This window comes from Typha latifolia, chromosome 5 (assembly GCF_019914945.1).
Source record: "Typha latifolia isolate L0001 chromosome 5, TyphaL0001v2, whole genome shotgun sequence".
Lineage (NCBI taxonomy): Eukaryota > Viridiplantae > Streptophyta > Magnoliopsida > Poales > Typhaceae > Typha > Typha latifolia.
The window spans coordinates 3,193,417-3,215,131 of record NC_133090.1 but is presented as its reverse complement, the minus strand read 5'-3'; the positions used below and the strand labels follow the sequence as shown (position 1 = coordinate 3,215,131).

The 21,715-nt window shown below is 37.0% G+C and overlaps 1 protein-coding gene across 4 annotated transcripts; it reads right to left on the bottom strand.

Moving 5' to 3' along the window:
* Window positions 1–20: 20 nt before the first annotated feature.
* Window positions 21–15,828, bottom strand: LOC140789055 (transcriptional corepressor LEUNIG_HOMOLOG-like). Of its 4 annotated transcripts, none has more exons than XM_073138653.1 (18): window positions 15,677–15,828; window positions 15,386–15,483; window positions 15,187–15,284; window positions 13,872–13,981; window positions 13,475–13,773; window positions 13,309–13,384; window positions 13,079–13,190; window positions 12,227–12,276; window positions 11,868–12,140; window positions 10,701–10,781; window positions 10,321–10,548; window positions 10,081–10,219; window positions 9,902–10,011; window positions 9,236–9,385; window positions 7,230–7,385; window positions 7,029–7,145; window positions 6,690–6,887; window positions 21–482 (listed from the first exon to the last, which is right to left on the bottom strand). In XM_073138653.1, exons 2-18 carry the CDS (start codon window positions 15,415–15,417, stop codon window positions 339–341), a joined length of 2,373 nt encoding a protein of 790 aa, XP_072994754.1. In that variant the 5' UTR covers window positions 15,418–15,483; window positions 15,677–15,828; the 3' UTR covers window positions 21–338. The 4 variants fall into 4 exon arrangements, with proteins under 4 accessions (XP_072994754.1, XP_072994753.1, XP_072994755.1 ...); XM_073138652.1 differs by having other exon boundaries at window positions 15,693–15,826; XM_073138654.1 differs by having other exon boundaries at window positions 15,386–15,478; window positions 15,693–15,817.
* Between the last annotated feature and the right edge of the window lie 5,887 nt (window positions 15,829–21,715).

The following is a 21,715-nucleotide window of genomic DNA, read 5'->3' as shown; positions in this document are numbered from 1 at the left end:
AGACAAAAAAACAGCAGCAAGTTCCAATTGAAACTATTTTCACAACAAAAAAACAAGGAGAGTTCCAATTAACAGTGATTTATATGTTGTAATTGACAAAAATATAAACTGTAAAAAAGAAACTGGCATCTGATTTCAGCCCCTATATTACAATAAAACAATACCATCCCGTGAAAGGTAAGTACAGTTATCACAATCCCCCACTGGTAACACCGAACTTCTTTTTTATTGGTTTTAAACACACCAGATAATACGCAATGGATGCCTTCCCTTTGTATAGCTTTGTTAGAGATTGCCTCCACTGCAGCATTCCCAGGATTCTCATAACAGATTAAAGGTTATTTCCATAATTTAACAGACTTGTCGTGGCTGGCAGAGGCCACCATTCCTGTGACCGGTGATTGTGCCAATGCTGCAATTAAACCATCGTGTGCCTGAACTGTGATCCTTTGGTTCTCAACCATGTTCCATAGCTCCAAAGACTGCATCGTTGAAACGTCAAGAAATAACGAGCATATGAATTCTAAAGTAGATCCGTCATGGCAAATGAATCCAATGGCACACAAGCAAGGATTGTCATGCTGACAACCTATAGGCATGTCACTAGTATATATTTTCTGGTCTTTATACATGTTTTTGACTTAGAGATATGAATTAAATTCTACACTAAAGTCTTTCATTCTTAAATAATATGAATTATTTTACTTAGACCCCCTAAACTATTACTGGATTACACATATACTCTCTGAACTTTTTTGTTGCCTACATATATCCCCTAAACTAAAAAAAATATTTATATATACCCTCTTAAACTAAAAAAAATAACTATATAGACCTCTAAATTGAGAAGCATTTTAGATCAGGAATGTATGTGACAAAAAAAAATTCAGAGTATATACAGAAAATGGTATTAGTTCAGAAAGTCTAAGTAGAATTATTTCTAAATAATATTATAAATGACCTATTTTATTTGAAATATAATAATAGTCAAGTAGAAAATAATTCAACATATAATATAATTGAGCACATTCATTAATATAATTTACCAATTTTATTTTAGCTTTATAATTTTCCTAATTTTTTTATTTAAAAGAATAGCATATTTTTTAGTGAAATATTTTGGGGAAAATTAATAATTCTAATTTTTCTGAAATTTTAGCTAACAATTGTAAAATATGGGTCCAAATCAGTTCATATAAAGTTAATCTAATATATTTTTATACCAAATTTGACCTTTGAATCAGTACTTGACAAAACATGAAGATGAGAGAGAAAAGGAAAACAAGTTGTTTTTTAAAACATTATGGCTCAGTATCCAAGTTCTTGGATAGGATTAACTTAAATTCCACATTCGATGCTTGAGCTGTATATCAGCATTATTTACTCATCTTGAGCAGAAGATGGAGCAAAGCAACAAGAGTAACAGTATATCACATATAAGATTTCCATCTTCTAAAACATAATTGTAGTCTTCTGAAGTTGTTAATATTCAACATGAAAGTGAATGATAATACAATCGAAGTCTGAATTGAGTCCAAATCCGAATTAGCCCAAGTCTCTTAATTGTAGGAACTCACACATAAACGGGACAAATTTGAATTGAGTCCAAGTCCGAATTAGCCTGAGTTCCTAAAATGTAGGAAAGAGTATGTGTAGTTCTAGAAAAATAATCAGTAAATATCTAGACTTTGTTCATATTCGATCTCTATCTAGGGTAGAACTGTGATCCAATCCGAGAAATATATGAAAGACTAGTTAGATTAGCTTATTAGTTTATTTCTTATGTGTTTTTAGTTAGCTTGGGACTCTTTATTGTATTTCTTATAAATAGGATCTTATAGCTTATATATTAGACATGCATTGAATATTTAAATCTTTTCTTCTATCTCCCTATATCTCTTTGCCTTAACTATCTCTTTTTGTCTCTAGCTTCTCTTTGTACATCTCTTTACCTTAGCCACGTCTCTATCTGCCACCACCACTGTCGACCAATCATAGTCGCTACCATCTTCTCTTATCGAGTCACCTCCACTACCCTACTTGGCCATCCTACCAACTCCAGCTCCACTCCACAACTAGCCTTCATCTCTGGTCGCATCACATCTTTTGAGAGAATCCTGACCTAGAGTTATATTAATTGATACCAGAGCAGTTTGGATCTCATCATTTTAGTATCAAAGCCATATTTTCTTGGCATGCCCACCACCGCAACACCCAAGTCGCCATTAATCTTTTCCTGGTTCATCAACATATACCCATACTGGTTGGTCACATCCTCACCTCAAACCCACCCCTCATCTAGTCAATCCAGCTTAGCTCATGTGCATACCCACCAGTCAGTTAAATCATTCCTTGCGTCTAGGGCCTTGACCAAGGCCACACTTAGGCTGATCCATAAACTAATCATTCCTAGGCTTCTTCCCATTCTAATCAACCACCTAACTTTTTTGGATGCGCAACCCACACCACGAAATACGCCAAAGTCTCAATTGACCAGCCTAAAGCTCAGTCGATTAGCGTGTACATGTGTCCAAACCAAACCTGAGGGTTCATAGCGACATTTGACCTTGGCCTGCTAGCATAACTAGGCCGAGCCTTGGTTCGACTTCTCTAAGGCCTTTCTATTTCTAGGTTGGCCCACCCCTCGCTAGGGACACCACCTTCAAGCCAAGACACACCAAAGCTCAGACCCGAGCCGAGCCCTAGTGTAAGAACCGAAAATAATAATAATATAAAAAAAATGGGTTGAGAGAGGAGGGTGCACGTGCTCTGCACGTGCAACCCCCTCCCCTCTCCCTCTCCGGCACGCGACGAGGCAATCGCAGAAAATTTCACCGATTCCAAATCTAGAGACTCAGCAAAGAACTCTTCGCAATAGAGTAATCTCTTTGTTTTGTGAAGATTTTATGGCAAAACCACAAGCCGGAAGAAGCAACTTGGGAGCGTGAAGATGAAATGAGGGAGAAGCATCCGGAGCTATTTTCTCAATCTTCATAGCACTATTATGGTATTACTTTATCCTTTATTAAACTAATTTTAATTTCGAGGACGAAATTTCTTTTTGTTGGGAATAGTTGTAAGAACCGAAAATAATTATAATATATAAAAAAAGGGTTGAGAGAGAAGGGTGCACGTGCTCTGCACGTGCAACCCCTTCCCCTCTCCCTCTCCGGCACGCGACGAGGCAATCGCAGAAAATCTCGCCAAATCCAAATCTAACTTAGATTTGGATCTTTGCTCTATAAATTAAACCCTATTTTTTTTTCTCTCCTTAATCCCCCTCAGCCTCCTCTCTTCTTCCTCTCCTCCTTCGCTTACTTCTTTTTTACTGTCGGAGTCACGCCGTGGAATCGGCCTGCCAGAGTGCCGCCGGAGCCATCGGAGACCACCACGTGACTCTTTGGTGGTGATTTTTAGTACGTGAGCTAAAGATTTGAGATTTCGGTTGTCTTGCCTAGACTCAGGTGAGTGGGTTCACTCACATATTTATTTTATTATATTTCATACCTTTGTCAAACCATGTAATTTTCTGTGTGCAAAAATTATTTATTTCATCCTTACCTACAAATTTAATTGTTATATTTTCTGTGTGCATTTAATCATTATACTCAGTGCATCGCCATACCTTATGCAAATATTAAATTTTAGTGAAAAAAAAATGAGACTAGTATTGATATGACTTAGATAACAGTCCCGGTATAAATGATCGGTTAGAGAACAGTCCTAGGATGAGTGAGAAATTTCCTAGGTGACTCTAACTTTTCTCAATGATTAGTGGAAAAGACAGAGTGTGTTGATCACATAGTGATACCATCTGATGACCATAACCGGATCAGCTATGAAGAAAAGTCTCGAGCGTCATCTCGAGGTGACTTCTAGTTGATTTGGATCCACAGGGTTTAAACCCATTGAGACATATGACAGTATAAATATTGGAAAGATGTTAATATGTTAAAACTGTGCAATGATACAAGTTGTGACTCTCTATTGTTATTATTGTTATTATTTAAAAAGCATGCCTATTGCAAATTATTATTTATATTGTTGATTTTAGTTTTTTTTTTAATTTATTTGGTTTTCGAGTGGATTCCACTCACTGAGCTATAGTTGTTGACTCATAGATTTTTTTTTATTTATCTATCTCAGGTAATAGTCAGTGTGGCGACTGAGTGAGACGTACCCAGACTCCACCTCCACTTAGGATCCACCTATTTACTTTTTCGCTCTTTTGAATTTTATGCTTTAGATTAGAAGTTAAATTTATTTCGTTTAGAGATTCAAAAACAATGACATTGTTTTATAATTATTGCAATTAGTTTAAATTTAATAAAGTAGATCTTCTTAATTTATTTATTTTTGCTATTGTACACTTAAGAAGTATTAATAAGGTTTTGTGTATCTCAAGCATATTGAGGTGCATGACCGATCATGATTCCTATTTCGGGTCGTGACATATAGTCCAACTCTTACTAGGATCCTCACTATTCCCAAAGGCCAACATTCAGATCTCGAATCACCCACTTTCGATCAACTTGCGTGCACGCCCTAGACCAAACCTTGAACGAACCCATCTTGGTTTGCAGTTTGGTCTAAGCCCTGAACACATTTCTCCAGTCTCTTCATGTATTAGGGCTTTGCCGGGCCAAATCCTAGCATCCTCCATGAGTTGCCCACCCCTTGAGATCATCTAAGTCCAACTGAGCGCATATATAGCCTACCGAGTTTACTAGTGGTGTCCACGCTCTGCCCATCATCTCCCTTTAGTTGAGTGGTGCTCTAAGTCCTTTCTAGAATTGAGTCCACCCATGTGACATCCGCTGTATGCACCTTTGCACCCAAACCTTTTAGTCTCGAGAGCACCGGTCGCATCCGAGCCTTGCTTGCCATCTTCTCTAAGCCGAGCTCTTTTACGACCCATCCTAGGGTTGCCCTTATTACAGCCAGCCACCTGCAACACTGGGTTAGCCTAGCTAGTGTGTACCTGCCAAATTTGATGCACACCATGTCCAGTCCAAATCCAAGCACCCTTTTTGGCCGACCTAGCCTGGAAGAGAGCACCCTTGCATTGGGTTGCAAGCATTGATATCAAAGAGCCCTAGATCGGGTATACCCTTATCTTAGTATGATTCAATTCTAGCTTGAGATCTCTGGTTGCGTGCACTCACTAAGTTCATGCGCTCACAAGCCTTATTTTTTACTTACCCTTAGCCTTGTCTAGCCGAGTTCACTTACTTCCTTCACTTAAGGCCCAAAACCCATAGGTCCAAGTTACATTCTCATTGTAGGACCTGACTACAACATCCAACCATGATAAAGGCAACTTGTACACATTTTCTTGTGAGAAAGTCTTCAACACAGCCAATGGTAATAAAGGAGAAGCTTTGGGAGCTACGACTAGCTTGGAAATCACCATGGATAGCTGCAAATGTGAAGGGCATCCCTTAAACCTACAGCCACGATGGACAAGCAGGATTTGGTTCTTACATACAGTAAATTTACGTGAGTGGGCCTATGCATGGGTCGGTTCAACCACCCGAATTAGCTTGAGTCTTATTGCCGGAAATACAAAATATGCAGTTTTGGGAAAATAATTAGCAAGTATTCATATGAGACCAGAGAGATTGATTCGATAACATTGTGATCTACATTTTTGGTATTCAGGCTTTATTCAAGTTTGAATTCTATCTATGAAGGAATTGTGATCCAATCCAAGAGAGGTACGGAAGATCGATTAGATAAGATAAATTACTCTTTCTCTATCTCTCTCTCTCTGTCTCTTTTCCCTAATTGTCTCTTTTCGTCTCAAACTTCTCCCTCAACGTCTCTCTTTGCATTATCTGTCTTTATCTCCTATAGAGTTCTCGTCCATGCCCACTACCACCACCGCTATCAGTCAATCGTAGTTGTTGGCCACCTATCTAATCTGTAAGCTACCACCACCATTCTTGGTAAGCCACCTCTACTACCCTACTCGGCCATCCTACCACCTCCAGCTCCACCCTACGACCAGACCAGCCTCTATCTCTGGTCACATCATTCCTTTGACCCTACCATCTTTCACCATCATTTGCATTAATCCTAGCTATCCATCTATATTATCCAAACCCTATATCTTCATATCACCTAGCTAAGCCCTTCTATAGCCCTACATTTAGTCCAACTATCACCAATTAGCCTCCCTCAATTCCTAGACGCGCCATTTAAGACCTTGTATGCAACCATAAGCCAAATCAGCAAATCTAGCATCTCAACACTGCTTCTGTCTACACCGCACAATTCTCATGCGCACCACCTTCAAAGTCGGGACCAGCTTGAGCACCAGCCTGAGCCCGTCCACCCGCCAGGCCAATGCGCACCGAATTCAGACAACAACTGAAGAAATCCTAATTGTTGTCTAAGGCCAATTTGGTTGTGATCCTTCGTCGAGTCACTTCATTAGTGGTATCAGAGCTATTGAGATCATATCAATTTGGTATCAAAGCAGTTTGAATCTCATCAAACAATTAGAAAAATGATGCGAAAAAAGGACCAGGTTTCAAAGAGAGAAGAATGACAGAATGCAAAGGGAGGAGAATGACAGAATGCGAAGGACAATGAAATATTTGATAGATAGGTGATCTTGAATTCAAAACATTAAAATTGCTTTATGAACCTATCTTGGGACCTACAAATGAAGAAGTCAAGATTACCTGATAACCTCCAATAACCAAGAGACTCGTATAGTTTGGATGAAAGACACACGAATGGAACTTGTTCCCGCTAGATCTTAGTTCATGGATGCACTCTCCTGTTGATAATGACCAGACCTTAACCAAATCCTGGCTAACAGATGCCAGGTACTCCCCACTGTTGTCCCAGCAAATAGACTGTATTTCCATGGTGTGACCCTGCAAACAAAGATAAATAGATATTTAGAACAATTAAAGGTTATTAAAAAATGTGGGTTTATCTGATGAAAAAATTTTGGCAAGTGAATCTTTTCTATTAAGATATTATCACAAACATTATTTATGTTTTACTATAAGAACCTGTAACGTATGTTTTTTCCTGTCTGCATCAACATCAAAGATGGACACCACATTTTCTGCTGCTGCTGCCAGAAGCTGTCCAATGTTGGGTTGAAACCTAACTTGTGCTGTACCACCCTGTTATTATGATAGTCAAGTATCGAGTATACAAACACATCTCAAATGCCACAAAATTGAGAATACTAATCAACTCAAACTAACCTTGGAAACATGTGAACATGAAAACTGGCTTACACTCCAAAACCGAATTTCACCATTGCTATCACAAGAACAGAAAAGATCTGTCTTCTTTGGATGAAAATCAAGTGAAGTAACATGGGAGCTATGTCCAGTAAACGTGTGCAAACAGTAGGCAGGCTGCAAAACAAGTCAGATATTTGTCCAATAAACATCTCAGTAGTATGGCCAGAATGCACAATGTCCAAAAATTAGGTCAGAAATAGGTCTGGAGGCTAAGATATAAACTGTCTCATACAACCTCTGAGGATACAAAGTCTACAAGTTTAAAACATTTGTGTGCAAATGCACATGCATTTCTGCACAAGCTTACATACTTACAAGCATACCTGTATGTGCAAGTAAGAAAAAGAGTATGCATGCCTGCGTGCGCGCGCGCGCGAGAGAGAGAGAGAGATGTTAATTCCAGTAGGAACTGCCTAGCATGAAACTGTAGATCCTATACTTGATTCTCATCATGGAAAAAGATTCTTATAGGTTTTAACAAAACAAAGTTTGCACACCATTTGACAGATCTGCCCCGCCATATGGTACATACCTCCCCCAAATTTTCAATTCACTTGTGCTCATTTAAAATTTAAAAAAAATATTATTCATGGAAAAATCGCAATCATCAGTCCAAAAAGATGATTACTTTCAGGGGTTCCTCATAACATGGAATGGCATTGATCAAGACAGACTCATGAAACAAATTTCTGTGTATCCTGAAATTGCAGATTTATGCATCCCACCAATGTATTATTATGCAAATTAGGCCATTTTAAACATGTTCCTAAATCCAGTGAGCTATTTCTTTTTAAAAAGAGAAGTGAGGACTTAATGGTGTCTGGACACCGATACTGCTGGGATTTGAACTTGGAAACTCTTATACAATATTTCTTTTAGATACTTAGGCAGTTTAGATCAAGTTCGAAACTATCCACCAACTGCTCTCATGGATTTCAATAGGCATATGTGAACCACATTTACAGTCCATAGATCTTAAGGATTGTTACAGTTTCAAGTGGCAATCAGATTTGAAAGGAAAAATGCATGCTCAAAAGTATACTGGTAAGTCATCTTTATTTTAAATTACATATCTCATTCCTATATATATATATAGCATTAAATCAGACATCAGAAAGCAGTTCCTTTAGATAAAGCGGGACCACTCCTAGCAAGATTACAGAAAGTGGTCGATAGATGTAGTTATCAAGATAAACTTAGAGAGATCTACCAGAGATAGGCCAAGATAGTAACCTCTTAATCTGTCAATGGTTTCTCAATTATCATGCCACTACATAGTCCATAACTTATTAACTTTTGCAGTGATGGAACATGAAGTTTCAGATACGGTTCCCAGGAGTTCAGTATTGAAGGATCTGGCATTACTAATATATATGATATGTTCAAACTAAAGAAAAATATTTGTTATAAAAGATCAAAATTGTGAAGTAGCTGATAACATGATTTAATAGGGCATCACTTGATCTGATGGCAAATCTTGGTCCTTTCATCCAAGAAGTCATTAGTACTAGTCTTGGAAACAACTTATTTAAAATGAAGTTAAGGCTGTATATACTATCCCTCCCAAGAAGCACTGTTTAGCTTAAAAAGTATTGATTCGTAAGTTAGTATTATTATGGTATTCCTCAAAATATAAGTACAATGAACTCTAGCAACTGTATCTAAATTTCTCTTTCTAGGAAAAATATTTGCACAGCTGAGCAATAAATAGGAAAGCTTGAGACACAATGTGAAAAGTTATAGTATTTTAGGCAATGACTTTGTAGATAATTTACATTTCTATTGTGTGCAGAGAAGAAAATAACAGTTTAATTCCTGCATATAATATACTAGAGTACAGATTACAAGCAAAAGAGGGCATGTGACTAAACAGAAAAAATTTCAACATACTATTACTACCACGGATAGATCCATGAAACAGCCACGGACAGTTGTAAAGAGATAAAAGGAGATAGATCTATTACCTCTGCTGCATTCCATAATTTCACTGTTGTATCAAAAGAAGATGTTGCCAGTTGAGTTGAATTTCGCCTGAAACGGATGTCTGTAATTATATCAGCATGTTCTTCTGGAGTGCTCTCTGTTCTCAAGTTGTCCATGTTCCAAAGGATAGCCTAAAGAATAGAAGGCAAGTCAATAAGCTAACCAAATGTTTTGTTATTAGATACTGCAAGATCAAAGTAAGTTTCGGTGGGAGATATTTTCTATGGAGAAATACCAAGAAGACTAGGCACAGGCAGTTAAATCATTGGGAAATACCACTGCACCTTCAGAAGAAGCATTCGCACAAACTTTCATGTGATAAAGCCCATGCACCACACAACCAACAGTATCTATAAATTTGTAACATTGAGAACCTATCCACCCAGTTGAGAAGCCAACAGCACCTCCATTAATGTTCCTTTACCTTACACACTATGTCTCACAAGAAATAAACCTTTCTTTCAAGTTTTGTTGGAACTCAAAACTAAGCTTTTACGTCCCATGATATGCAGTGAACATTTGGTAATATAAAATAATAAATAGATTGTTAGAGCACCACACTGGAAGTATTACTGCTGCATTGTGCTGAGCACTAGCATTATCATGTTATTTAATCAACTTCTTGTTATAAAAGTTGTCAACAATACCTTCTTTTCATGCCCAGCACTAGCCAGTAACTTCCCATCTGAAGAGAAGTGGCAGCATACAACTTTGCTATTACTTGTACGAATAGAGCCAACCTCACTGAAGGCAAAACCTGAGAAGAGATATATATGTGTTTATTGGCATTGTGTAAGATAATTAGTAGAATTACATCCAATGTTACCTTTTGAATGTCCGGGAAGGTGCTCCGCAGTTGTCTTTAATGCAGCAAAAATGTCTCTTGCATCTCCATCATCCTGGGATAAAAATGATTCTACATTATCGTCCAAAGAAGCAACATCGCCAAAGTGGTCCAGATCGTCCTGTATTTAGAAAGAAAGCTAGCATAAGACAACATGGAACATAATGCAATTCCAATGCTGCTTCCACTAAATAGCTCAAAGGGTAGAGAGAACAGGGTCACCAGTTGATTTGAAGATGAAGCAAGTCCAGTCCCATCTGCGCCGTAGATCATTAAATTTTTTTGCATACTGTTGACATGATGCAAGTTTCCAGGCAATGCTACTCCTTCACCAGTTGTGTGGGTAGATGGAGTTGATGGGGGAGAGTTGGTGGAAGGACCAACAGTATTTCCAGTACCAGTACTGTTTGCAGCTCCTGATGATGAAGGTTGTTTCCTTTTCCTATTGTTCTTGAGATAATAACAATCAACTCTCAGAAATAAGAACTAACTATAAGTTTGAAAGGACAAATTGACGAAGAAAAACTGTTTCAAGAGTTTCAGACAATGTAGGAGACCATTGATTTCAACAGATTTTACTGAAACAAAGTTGGGATATGTACCTGTTGCATTTGCAGCTGCTGCTGCTGCTGCTGGAGCTGTTCCTGTGGTTGCTGAGCAGAAGATTGCTGCATCTGGGAAACCTACAACCATATTTGAAACAAGTGAGAGAAGCAAGTACATAATTAAGTAAAAAAAAAAATTTGAAGGATCTGCAATAAAATGTGAGAAGAAAAATTTATTAACCACAGGACTTGCAATTTCTAGGAAAACCACAAGATGTCTTCATCCAATCCAGAAAGCCACCAGCCATTTAAATTATACAGGAAATAACATTATTTAAAAATGCTAAATCTATGAAAATTTATATACTCAACATGCTTGGTGACTTTGTGTTTTACTAAATACAAGAAATTATCTACATTTTAATGAAAATTCATTCAGATACATATAAATGAGCTGGATAGAATAAATGTCCCAAGTCTTCATACAGGGATAGAACAGAAGAATCTATGCAGCGGATATCAAATAGCAAAATAAAAGTCAATAATCAAAGTCATTACTCAGCACAAACTTAAATATGTTTGCCAGAGTCTACATCATAGATAGGGCTGGCCACCACAATGTAGCACTCTTCAACTAGTATTTGATACATACTTGCACAACAAATAAGCCTAAGACCCAGCTTTGTGTCAACAGACATGAAGTGCCTACTGGTCACAATGATAATGAACCATACTCTACTGTGACTTCCAAAAGTTCCAACAACAAGCAAAGTCGTGAAAATCTTAAAAGGCTACGTTACTTAAAAGTGCAAAGATTTATTTGTTAGCATCTATGGCGTATCTATCTATCTACCTATCTATCTTCATGTTCAAATATAACCATCAATTATACTGAATTCCAGAAGTTCTTTAATCGACTTTTACAATACTTGTTTCCTATAATCATTGGGCCTATCCTCCAATTCAATTGATCAATATCCAAGGCAGGAATAGAAAATTACGCCATGTTTAGACAGCAATGAACTACAGAAGCTACACGTAATTACATAAAGAAATTAAATAACTAAAAAAATCCACTCAAAATAGTATCGATGATTGCTAACCTATTACCTGCTGTAATAACAGGGGCAAAATTATCTCACAAGAAAGGACCAATGAATATGTAACCGTGTAATTGCTTACAAAACTATAACTCATAAGATATTCAGCTCTATCATATCTGACCTTTGGTGAACTTGACTGAATTGGGGAACCTATTGATCCATCAGTTACAGCAGCTTGACCATCCTTGCCATTCAAGCTACCCCGGGGTAATGCTCTAAATCTTCGAGGATCCATATCTGCAAAATTAGGTGAGTTAACGAGATTTCCTTGGGCGTGGGCCTGTGTTAAGAGTTGCTGCTGCTGTTGTGGTGACATAAGCTGAATCTGGGATTGCGTGGATAAAAATGGCCTCTGAATTTGTGAGCCTAAGTTTGGGCGCAGCTGATCAATTCCCTGTAAGATAACAGAGAAGTTGAACACAGTAAGTGACAGATTAATCAGCAAACTAGAAGAACTAAGTAAGCTTGTACGAAACTTACAGTTAATGGCCAACCCTTCAATGGAAGACCACTGACACCTTGGTTCAATCCTGTCGAAATTAAGACAATTCAGAGATGAATTTAACAGAACACCAAAATTGATACAGCAAAAAGTAATGGATCTTTCCAGCATTATTTGGTTTCACTTTGTCTGATGTCAATAGAAAATTCCAGGTTGGTTTACAGCTTATTAGTTCATTATTAGATAAATTGTTGCATTTCATTACTATTATTGTTATACATGAGTGTCAGACATGGTGAGGAAGCAAAAGAAAGCTGAGTAACAACACAACACCTGATTGAGTGTATGTAGTAGAACAGTAGAGATGAACTAGGTACTCATAATTGGAATGAAAAACCACTTGCCTAGCCAAATAAAAAAAAACAGAAACAGAAACAGAAACAAAAAGGAAAAAAATGAAAGAATAATTAGGGTGGCGGGGAGTAACTTTTTAAGGGAGGAGTTGCCTCTTTCATCTTTCATTTCCTAATTGTTGCAATCATAAAATTACAAGTTTCAGTCTCTCAAAGAATTATTAACATGAGATAAGCTTTTATGAGAAAAGTGACTCTTGATTTCAACTTTATATTCTTGAATGCCAGATATGCCAAATAATTGAATATATTCATAAAATTGCTTCCATAAATGAATTATTTAATGGGTAAGACATTTAACATTATTGTGCAAGGGTAGTGATATTTTTATGAATGATTCTTGATTTCTTTCTTTTCCTTTTCTTGCGAGTATGAGGGGACATGGAATGCAAAACAAAATTCAGAAATGGAGAAGTACGCCTTAAGTAGAAGAGGTAAATAGCTCTTTCCAATTTATTATTTATGAAATTAACTTACCCACACCAGCTAATCCAGATTTTGGCTGCATAATTCCCTGCCCATATATTGATGATGGATCCATGGACAAAGATCTTTGAGATACACCCAAGTTACCCTCACTCTTAATATCCTGGTGAAATTATGAAATTAAAAGAATTAACTTAATAGTTAATTTTGTTAACCTAGCATGCAAACATAAAAAGAAAAAACAGGAAACAACAATAAAAAAATGTAGTGTAATAAATTACAGAGGCCTGCTGATTCCGCGCCTGAATTTGCTGCAATGTTGTGGACACATTGCCTGGAACACCTTGGACTAAGTGCCTGTGTTGCAAAGGGGCAATCTATTAAGCGCTAAGAAAATATCCTAGAATTATGATGAGTTGATAATAGGATTGATAAAAAAGACTTAACCCTGGATGATTTGTTGCTGCCGACTTGAGAAGAGCAAACCTGTTTGCATCAAGAAGCTGCGAGGATACCTCAGAATCCATCGAATTCGGTTGTTTCAACCGCTCCTCATACATCTTGGTAGCCAAAACACTAGCCGTTGAAGTCCCCATAATTCCATCAGAGTTTATGGCATTTATGGGACCTCCAAGAGTAGGATGAGTACCATTATTTCGCTGTAGGTGAGCTTGTCGTTGCTGTATCAGTTGCAATTGCTGAATTTGTAATTGTTGTTGGTGCTCCCTTGCTTTCATTTGTTGTGTCTGAAGTTCAATAAGAACTTCATATGGAATTACAATAAAAAGAACAGAAGAAATAAGTGGGATATGATATTGTAAGTTTGTAACAGTCTTGAAACTACCTCTATATATGCTGCTGCATACTCGGAATGCTTTTCATTCGTCCTCGCAATGAATATGTCCCAAAAAACAGACCACCATTCAAAGAGAAATCCCCCAGGAGCATCAATTGCTGGTAAGTAAAACTATTAGTTACATCACTGCCTTAATTATCTTAATGTCCAAGGCTCCAAATGAGAAGATTTCTTTCTAAAGGAACGAGTAATGAGTGAGGGAGTATTTAGTATTCTTAGTCAGGCAATATTGCATTGTCTGATTCAAGCATGGACGTAAGTAAGTGTTTAGCATGTTCTTGCATAAGCATGGGGCGATGCTTATGCATCGTGCAGTGTAGTATCATGGCACAGCTGTGAGAGTAGCGCTTCAGTTCATTCACCCACTACCTTAGAAACCGGTGATATAAAGATGGGATTGTCAATTGTGTGATCCAAATCCTCTTGAAAGCTTTGTAACTAATAGTACTAGGTCTAAAGTGAGAAAGCAGTAGGTACCTAGCAACATGGCATGGGAACCACACATCCCTTCCTCCCTCCCATCAATAACGAATGCACTCAATGCAGAATATGAACAGTGCTTAACCTAATAAACCTAATTAAGCCTAATTCAAACTTAGTTATCAACTGGCTTGATATTGGATAGAAAACAAACCAAACCTAAAATCCTAATTCGAGATGGATAGTGTCGTCTTCTATCTTGATCCCTTGTTTCCTTTTTTTTTTACTCCAGCAAATTCCTTGTATGAAATGGCAAATGAAATGGACTATTCAGCTCCCTCTCCTCTCACGCTTCATCTCTCTATGACTCTTTGCCTTCTTTTCTTCGAAAAGGAATGAAAGAAGGATTTGTATGCATGCCTTAATAGAGCCCTGTGCCGTCTCAAGAACCAATTGGCATGATACATGCTGAGCAGCATACTCCATTATGCTCAACCTGGCAATCCTTCAATTAGAAAAAGTTTAGCCAATATGATCAAAATAACTTCTGCATTATCCATTTTGTCCCAATTCCCAACCAAACACCATAATCAACAAATACTGCACCCTTAGATGTGCTGACGATGGACACTGCATATTGTAACTTTAAACGCCATGAGTCCTTTAAAGAAAGAAAAACTTTATGATATTTAAATCTTGATTAGAAAGGGCATCTAAAACTAAATTTCTACAATCTATGCTCTAAAAGTTACTCTGATGACTCTTTAATTAGTCACTTCTAGAATTCATAAGATTTTTCTCAGGAGCCAATTCACTGCTTCAGATAAATTGAAAAAGAAACGAGAAAAATAAAACCAGAATAGTAAAAGAGAAACTCTATTACCTACTGGATCAGCTGCAACATTTCCTTCGGTCATGAAGGCCTTCGCAGTGGCTTGTAGATTCCTCTTAATCAAATAGTCATATATATAAACATCGAGCCTAAAATTCGAAAAGAGACATCTCAATCTCAATAAGGAAAGATTCTCATATCCATCAATATTAGGAAAAGTAACAAATTTATAAAATAGCACGGCAGTCACATCTTATCCGCTTCCCAATTACTCTGCGCCATGATACTTGGTCCAATAAACTTTGATCAAAGCCCGATCTTACCACCTCTTACAGCATCATTTCTTCGCTACATTAGAGAGATACATTACGTTAGACAATATCTCGATTACTAAAAGGAAATCCTCCGTGACGGTAAGATCGTAATCTACATTAGCGATCTCAAGTTCTCCTCGAAACAATTTAGCACGAATGATTCGATCAAACTGAGATCAAAAGCAAAAATAAGAAATTCTAGACGAAATCGAGTCGAAATCACTTGCTTCGACTTGGAACCACCTCAAATTCGCCACCATTCTCTCGATCGCACTCGTGCGTATCGTCTTCGAAGAGGAATCGAGCGTTATCGAGGGAGAGAGAGAGAGAGTAACTCTCGCTCGCACCGACTCGGGGGAGTGAAAAAGGAAGCGAGGAGACGGATTTCGAGATCCCGTTCCGGTTTTTCGGAACACCAAACCGCCAGCTTCGGAGCTTCGGAGCTTCGTTGCGCTACGAAGCTACCCAGCCTCGGATGCGTACGGCTTGGTGCTCTTGATTATCATCGGATCGGCAGCAACCTCGATGAACGAAATTTATACGGTTGGAAACCTGCCCTTTTTTAATTGCAAAAAAGCCTAAATAATACACGATTCTACTGCTTCACACACTCGGAGATGGAGAAAATCCGTAGACAATCAAACGACGAACGAAAAAAGTGTATAACGTGGCGATGCCTCATTGGAGGGTCACAAGCGTGATCTTGGTCTTGCAACAGAAGAAAGCTCCGCTAAACGTAGGGTGGAGATCTCCTGCTGTATAACGTCCCCTGGTTGAAATAGGCGACGCGTGGACTTTGACATCCGAAATGGCTACCTGGGTTTGGGGAGCCGTTAAGGAATAACGAAGGACGTCATCCTATCAACGGTAGCGATGGGTCAGCCGATCTAAAGAACGGTGATGGATGATGGCATGGCTCGTTATGCGGAGGGGCAAAAGATTTACTTGATTTCCTTTTTAAAACTTAAAATATTTCTACTAATCAAAGGTTGTTATCTTTTTGCATTATGAATTTTTAATTAAATGTATTTCATAATATCAAATTGACATGCTGGTTGGGGTAAATTAGTGGAGCTTGAGCAAGCTAGGCCTAGCTCGGCTCGGCTCGAGAGATATTTTTTTTTTTGGCTCGAGCTTAATTCGAGCTAGAAAAGCTCACCTAAGCTCAACTCTTCTCTAGCTCGATAGCTCGTAAGTAATCCATCGTGATCTGCTGATAACATTGATCAAGAATTAGTCGTAGCTACATCTATAATAGGTCGGAGCTACATCCATCAATGACACCGCTCCCCATCGACGACCTCTACATCTATACCGAGTTGGAGCTCAAGCAAACAACCAACTGCTATGATGAGCGCTTCGTCCTAGGACAAGGCGGCGCTAGCAAGGTCTATTTGGGGAAACTTCCTAGCGATCGGCACGTTGCAATCAAGTGCGTCTACCGTGAGAAGAAGATCATCGAGTTTATAGCGAGGTGGAGATTCTCGCCAAGCTCCAGCACCAGAACCTCACAACCATCATCAGTTACTAAACCCTCACTGAGGCGAACTCCTTCCCATTACCAGTGGCGCGAAATACTTTTGAGAAGCTGAGAGAGTTTGGAGATGACGTCGCGCGACGCAAACTCAACGACCTGGATCGAAGCAAACATAGATGGGGAGACACCGATTGGAGTAGAGTGGGGAAGAAACTAATGGGAGCTTGGAGATGAAGTGGGTTTCGGTGGAGAATGGAGATGGGTTTGGTGGTGAAGATGAGATGGATTTCGGCAGTGGGTTTTGGCTGAGAAAGTGGAGGGCTATTAGAGAGGTAAGGTTTTTATTTATATATACATCATACTACCCGTTGGATCTTAGATGCGATAGTTCTAAACATGTTATATATATAATATACGAGCTTAATCAAATCAAGCTTTGAGCAAGCCGATGTTGTCTCGACTCCGCTCGATAATCCTTTTGAGCCTATTTTGTTAGCCCAGCTCGGCTCATTTAGAGCTCGAGCCGAGCCTCACGAGCCCTTGACAGTCCTACATGTTGGTCATTGAAAAATATTTATATTCAAGTTACGACATCATTTACAAATAACTATCTTTTCACATAGCTGCTCCTCTAAGCCACTGCATAGGAGAAGTATCTACCAACTTTACAAAAGTTGGTTGATTACAAATAACTCTTCAAGATCAACTCACTTATTTAATAAATGAGTAGTAAAAATTTAAGGTCAAAATATAAATAAGAAATAATTCCACTTAGACTCCCTCTTGAACTATTATTATCTTTCACCCCATACTCAATGAACATTTTTATTACCCATATACACCTCCTAAACTAAGAAAAATATTAATATATATCTCCTTAAACTAAGACAAAAAAGTTAACTCTATAGACCTCTAAATTGAAAAAAAAAAAAAAGGAGATCAAACAGTATATGTGGTAAAAAGAAAGTTCAAGAAGTGTATACAGAAAATAGTAATAGTTCGAAAAGTCTAATAAATAAATCAAAACACAAGTAAGATTTAGCTCGCTCTGTATATTACTACGATAAAGAACCTTCTCCGAAGTAGTACTCATTTCCATAGGCTACAACTCCAATATGCCTAGTAACATAATTATGCACAAAAATATGTAGTTGCTTGATGAAGCATGGGACCATGAAAATAAAATGTTATTTAAAAAAATTTACAATTTCGCCTTCTCCTAAAATAATAAAACTATGTATATTTGATAATTTATCTTCTAAGTTGAAAGAACACTTAGACACACGTATGTATTTAAACCCTAGGCAATGATATCACTTTTTTACTTAAGTAAAAAGCAGAAAAAATATTAAAAAATAAAAGCAAAGATAGACGCTAAGATTTTAACGTGAAAAACTCAAAATGGAAAAAAACCACAGATTCAAATTCGGATCAAAACCAATCACTAAAATAGTAGCAGTTACAAGTCTGACTCACAAAACAACTCGTCGATCCCCACGACTTTGTTCCTTTCAGTCTTGCTCGCTAGAACCCACGATTCGCCGCTTCTCGTGATTGATATCCAACCTCAGTAGCCCTCGAGATTGATCTTTCATCTGGATAGCCCTTAAGACGAAAGATTCAGTTTTGTAGAAGAGTAGGACCTTGTTGGTTGAAGAAATGATGTAGCCTCAAGAGTTCTCCTTCAAATTGCTTCACCAACCACCCTAGAGTTAGCGCATCACAATACTTATATATGATCTCCAAGATAGAGCCAAATTTAAGTTTTATCCAAACTCACGAAAGTCCAAAAATTGCAAACTTCGTAGGTGCATTCGAACGCGGCCCGATTGCCTTCGAACAGCTTGACTTGATCTCAGGTGCGTTCGAACGGGCCCAAGTGAGTTCGAACGCGGCGGCTTGATTTTCACAGGTTGCGTTCGAATGGGCAAGTACACTCCTCTGAATGTGTGAACACGCTATGAACATAGCAGGGTGTGTTCGAACGCGTGCAGAAACAGCACTCACTATCTGTGCGAACGTCTGTGCTCGCATTCGAACGCGCTTGTGAACGCCATTCTCTGTCTGTGTGAACATCTGCGCTCACATTCAAACGCGCTTGTGAACGTTGTTCTCTGTCTGTGCGAACGCTATCGTTTGCGTTCGAATGCACTTAAAAGTACCATTTACTGTCTGTGCGAACGCGTTGTGAACGCGATGTGAACTTGAAAACTTTTCTCCTTTGATCTTGCAATTTTCAAACTAAATACTTTCTAGACTTGTATAAATGCTTATGTACATGTATAAAAATACTTAAAATATTTTATACACAATTGCCAACACTAAAAACCTAACATAAGTTACTCTAGAGCATACTAGAAGGTTTATAAATAAGATCATATCATTTGAAGTAGTAATTATCTAAGATCGGTGCATGTCAGTCCCCTTTAGCTGCATCATTTGCTGGTGACAAGATTAGCTACATACTTTTGGAGAACATTGAAATGTCAATTTACTCATTGAAGATGCCAATTCTCTAAGTTTTATTGATACTGCCATACTGGTTTTGAAATACAAGGAGAAATGACAGTAAGAAATGAGAAATAGAAGAGAAAAGGAGAGGATGAAGCTTATTATACATCGGCTACGACAGTAAGAAAGGAGAAATAGAAGAGAAAAATAGAGGATGAAGCTTGATATACATCTTCACATGTGGATTGATATGTGATTAAGTTTAGCTCTTATTTGTGTTGAAATTATCGTCTTCCTAGATTCAGACGAGATATTTGATCCAGTTATCTAATTTAATTATCGAAGAGTGAAGAGTGCTACTCGTACTATTCAATATATAGAACACAGAGACACGTATGTAATACTTATACAGGGACATGTAGTTGCTATTGATCGTAGGTGCAGTTATAAGAATAGTTGTAAAATGACCCAAATGTGTATGGCTATACTTAAGCTAGGATAAACTCACAAAAGTGTAAGATTTTCTATTTTGAAGTATAAAAGTCACATAAAGATAGTAGATGTTAGTGAGAAGAAGAGTGCTTAACTGTTTAATAAAAAAAAAGTGTATAATTAGACTATCATTAAAATGAATTTTTCTTTTCCTCTTGTAATGTCCATATATTTATCATTCTCGGTCTCTCAAATAAATGCGTCACTAATGTGCGAATGAGTTTGATTATCTTTATTGGTCCGTGGACTATTATTGATGATATCAATATTCTAACTTATAATTTTTATCACATTTTTAGGAAAGCCAATCGTATTGCTGACTAATTTGCTAATTTAGTAGGATCCAGCCATATAAGGTATACATGGGATGATGGTTTTCAGCTGAGCTATTCTAATTTTTAGTCTCCAACTCTAACGCAGCGTTCTATGATCATAGTGGCTAATTTTTAATATGTTTTCTTATTTATTTAAAACAATTTATCATTCTCAAGTACAAGTTATTTAAGATGATTTTACTATCCTGATGGAAATAACACAGAGAGAGAGAGAGAGAAGAGAAAACAAAGTTAGCTAGTGAAAAAAGCTCTTTTATTAGAGTAAAAATTTTAGTGAAAAAGTGAAAGGGGGAGGAGGAGGAAGAGAAGAAGGACAAAAATAGAGAAGGTGTTTGGATGGATGAAAGCTCTTGTTTTGGATTTAGAGGTTTTCACCAGAGATTCCTCAATAATTGCAAGTATCTGCGCATAAGAATCATATGAAGGTTATTAATTTGGAGGTGGACAATAATCTTTCATACATTTTGAGATTATAATAAACTCATTTAGTTTATTCTTGGGATGAGAGTTTGAAGATCTTGAGATGCATTTAAACACATGATGTGTTTAAGAAGTGCTAGATGCAGGAATAACTTTTTATTATTATGAAATACCATCTCTTATTTGAGAAGAACAGCTAACCATTATAATAATTGTATTCTAGAATACAAATATTATGGATTAAAATTATATCTTACATAACACATTAACATAATTATTAATTTACTCTTAATATTTGTCTCACCAATTTCTTTTATATCAAATCAATGAGTATTTATTGTTATTTTATGAAAAGAAAGAGATATTATTTTCTTCTTCTTTTTTCAATTTATATCACATCAAATATAATTATTATATCTTTATTATATAATACAAGTGAATAAAAAATTAATTTTTTTATAATAAAATTTTTATTTTTAGAATAATAAATACGAATACCTATTTTAAAATTATCCTTACTTCTAATGAACGAGAAAAGATGAATATAAAATTTATGTTAACTCATCGAATACTTTAAAAAGCTCAAGCTATTAGAAAACAATATTTTTTAGATTTTATATTCTAACACAAGCTTTTACTTCTGCAACATTTTTATTTTTAAGCAAAATGGGCATGTTTTGATTTAAACCCACTAATTACTCTAAAAGTTAAGTTTTTAGATAACTATATTTTTTATATAGGTGTAAATATGCTACAAAAATCTACTAAATTTTATATAGTTTTTAGGCCTGGTTCTTTTGTTTTCTAAATTACTGTAGAATATCACTGTGGCATCGATTACTGTGCAGTCAGGTACTGTAGTTGTGAATAGTATCATTATTTTTGAAAGAGTCCTAAATAGTTTATATTAGAGTTTCTTTTAAGTTATCTAAGGAGTTGTATTAGAATAAATAAATAAATAAATAATATATATATATATATATATAAAAGAGTAAGAGAGAAGAAGATGATGCTGAGGAACAGTGGAAACAGTACACCTGAGAGATTTGCCATTCTTGACGAAGAAGACAAAGAAAGAGTTCCATCAAACT

Coding starts and splice junctions, on each gene's coding strand:
- LOC140789055 (XM_073138653.1), bottom strand. CDS start 15,417: ATGGCGCAGAGTAATTGGGAAGCGGATAAGAT. Junction 9,386..9,901: donor GTGCTGGGCATGAAAAGAAG/GTATTGTTGACA, acceptor TCTATTCTTTAG/GCTATCCTTTGGAACATGGA. Junction 483..6,689: donor TGGTTATTGGAGGTTATCAG/GTAATCTTGACT, acceptor TCAACGATGCAG/TCTTTGGAGCTATGGAACAT.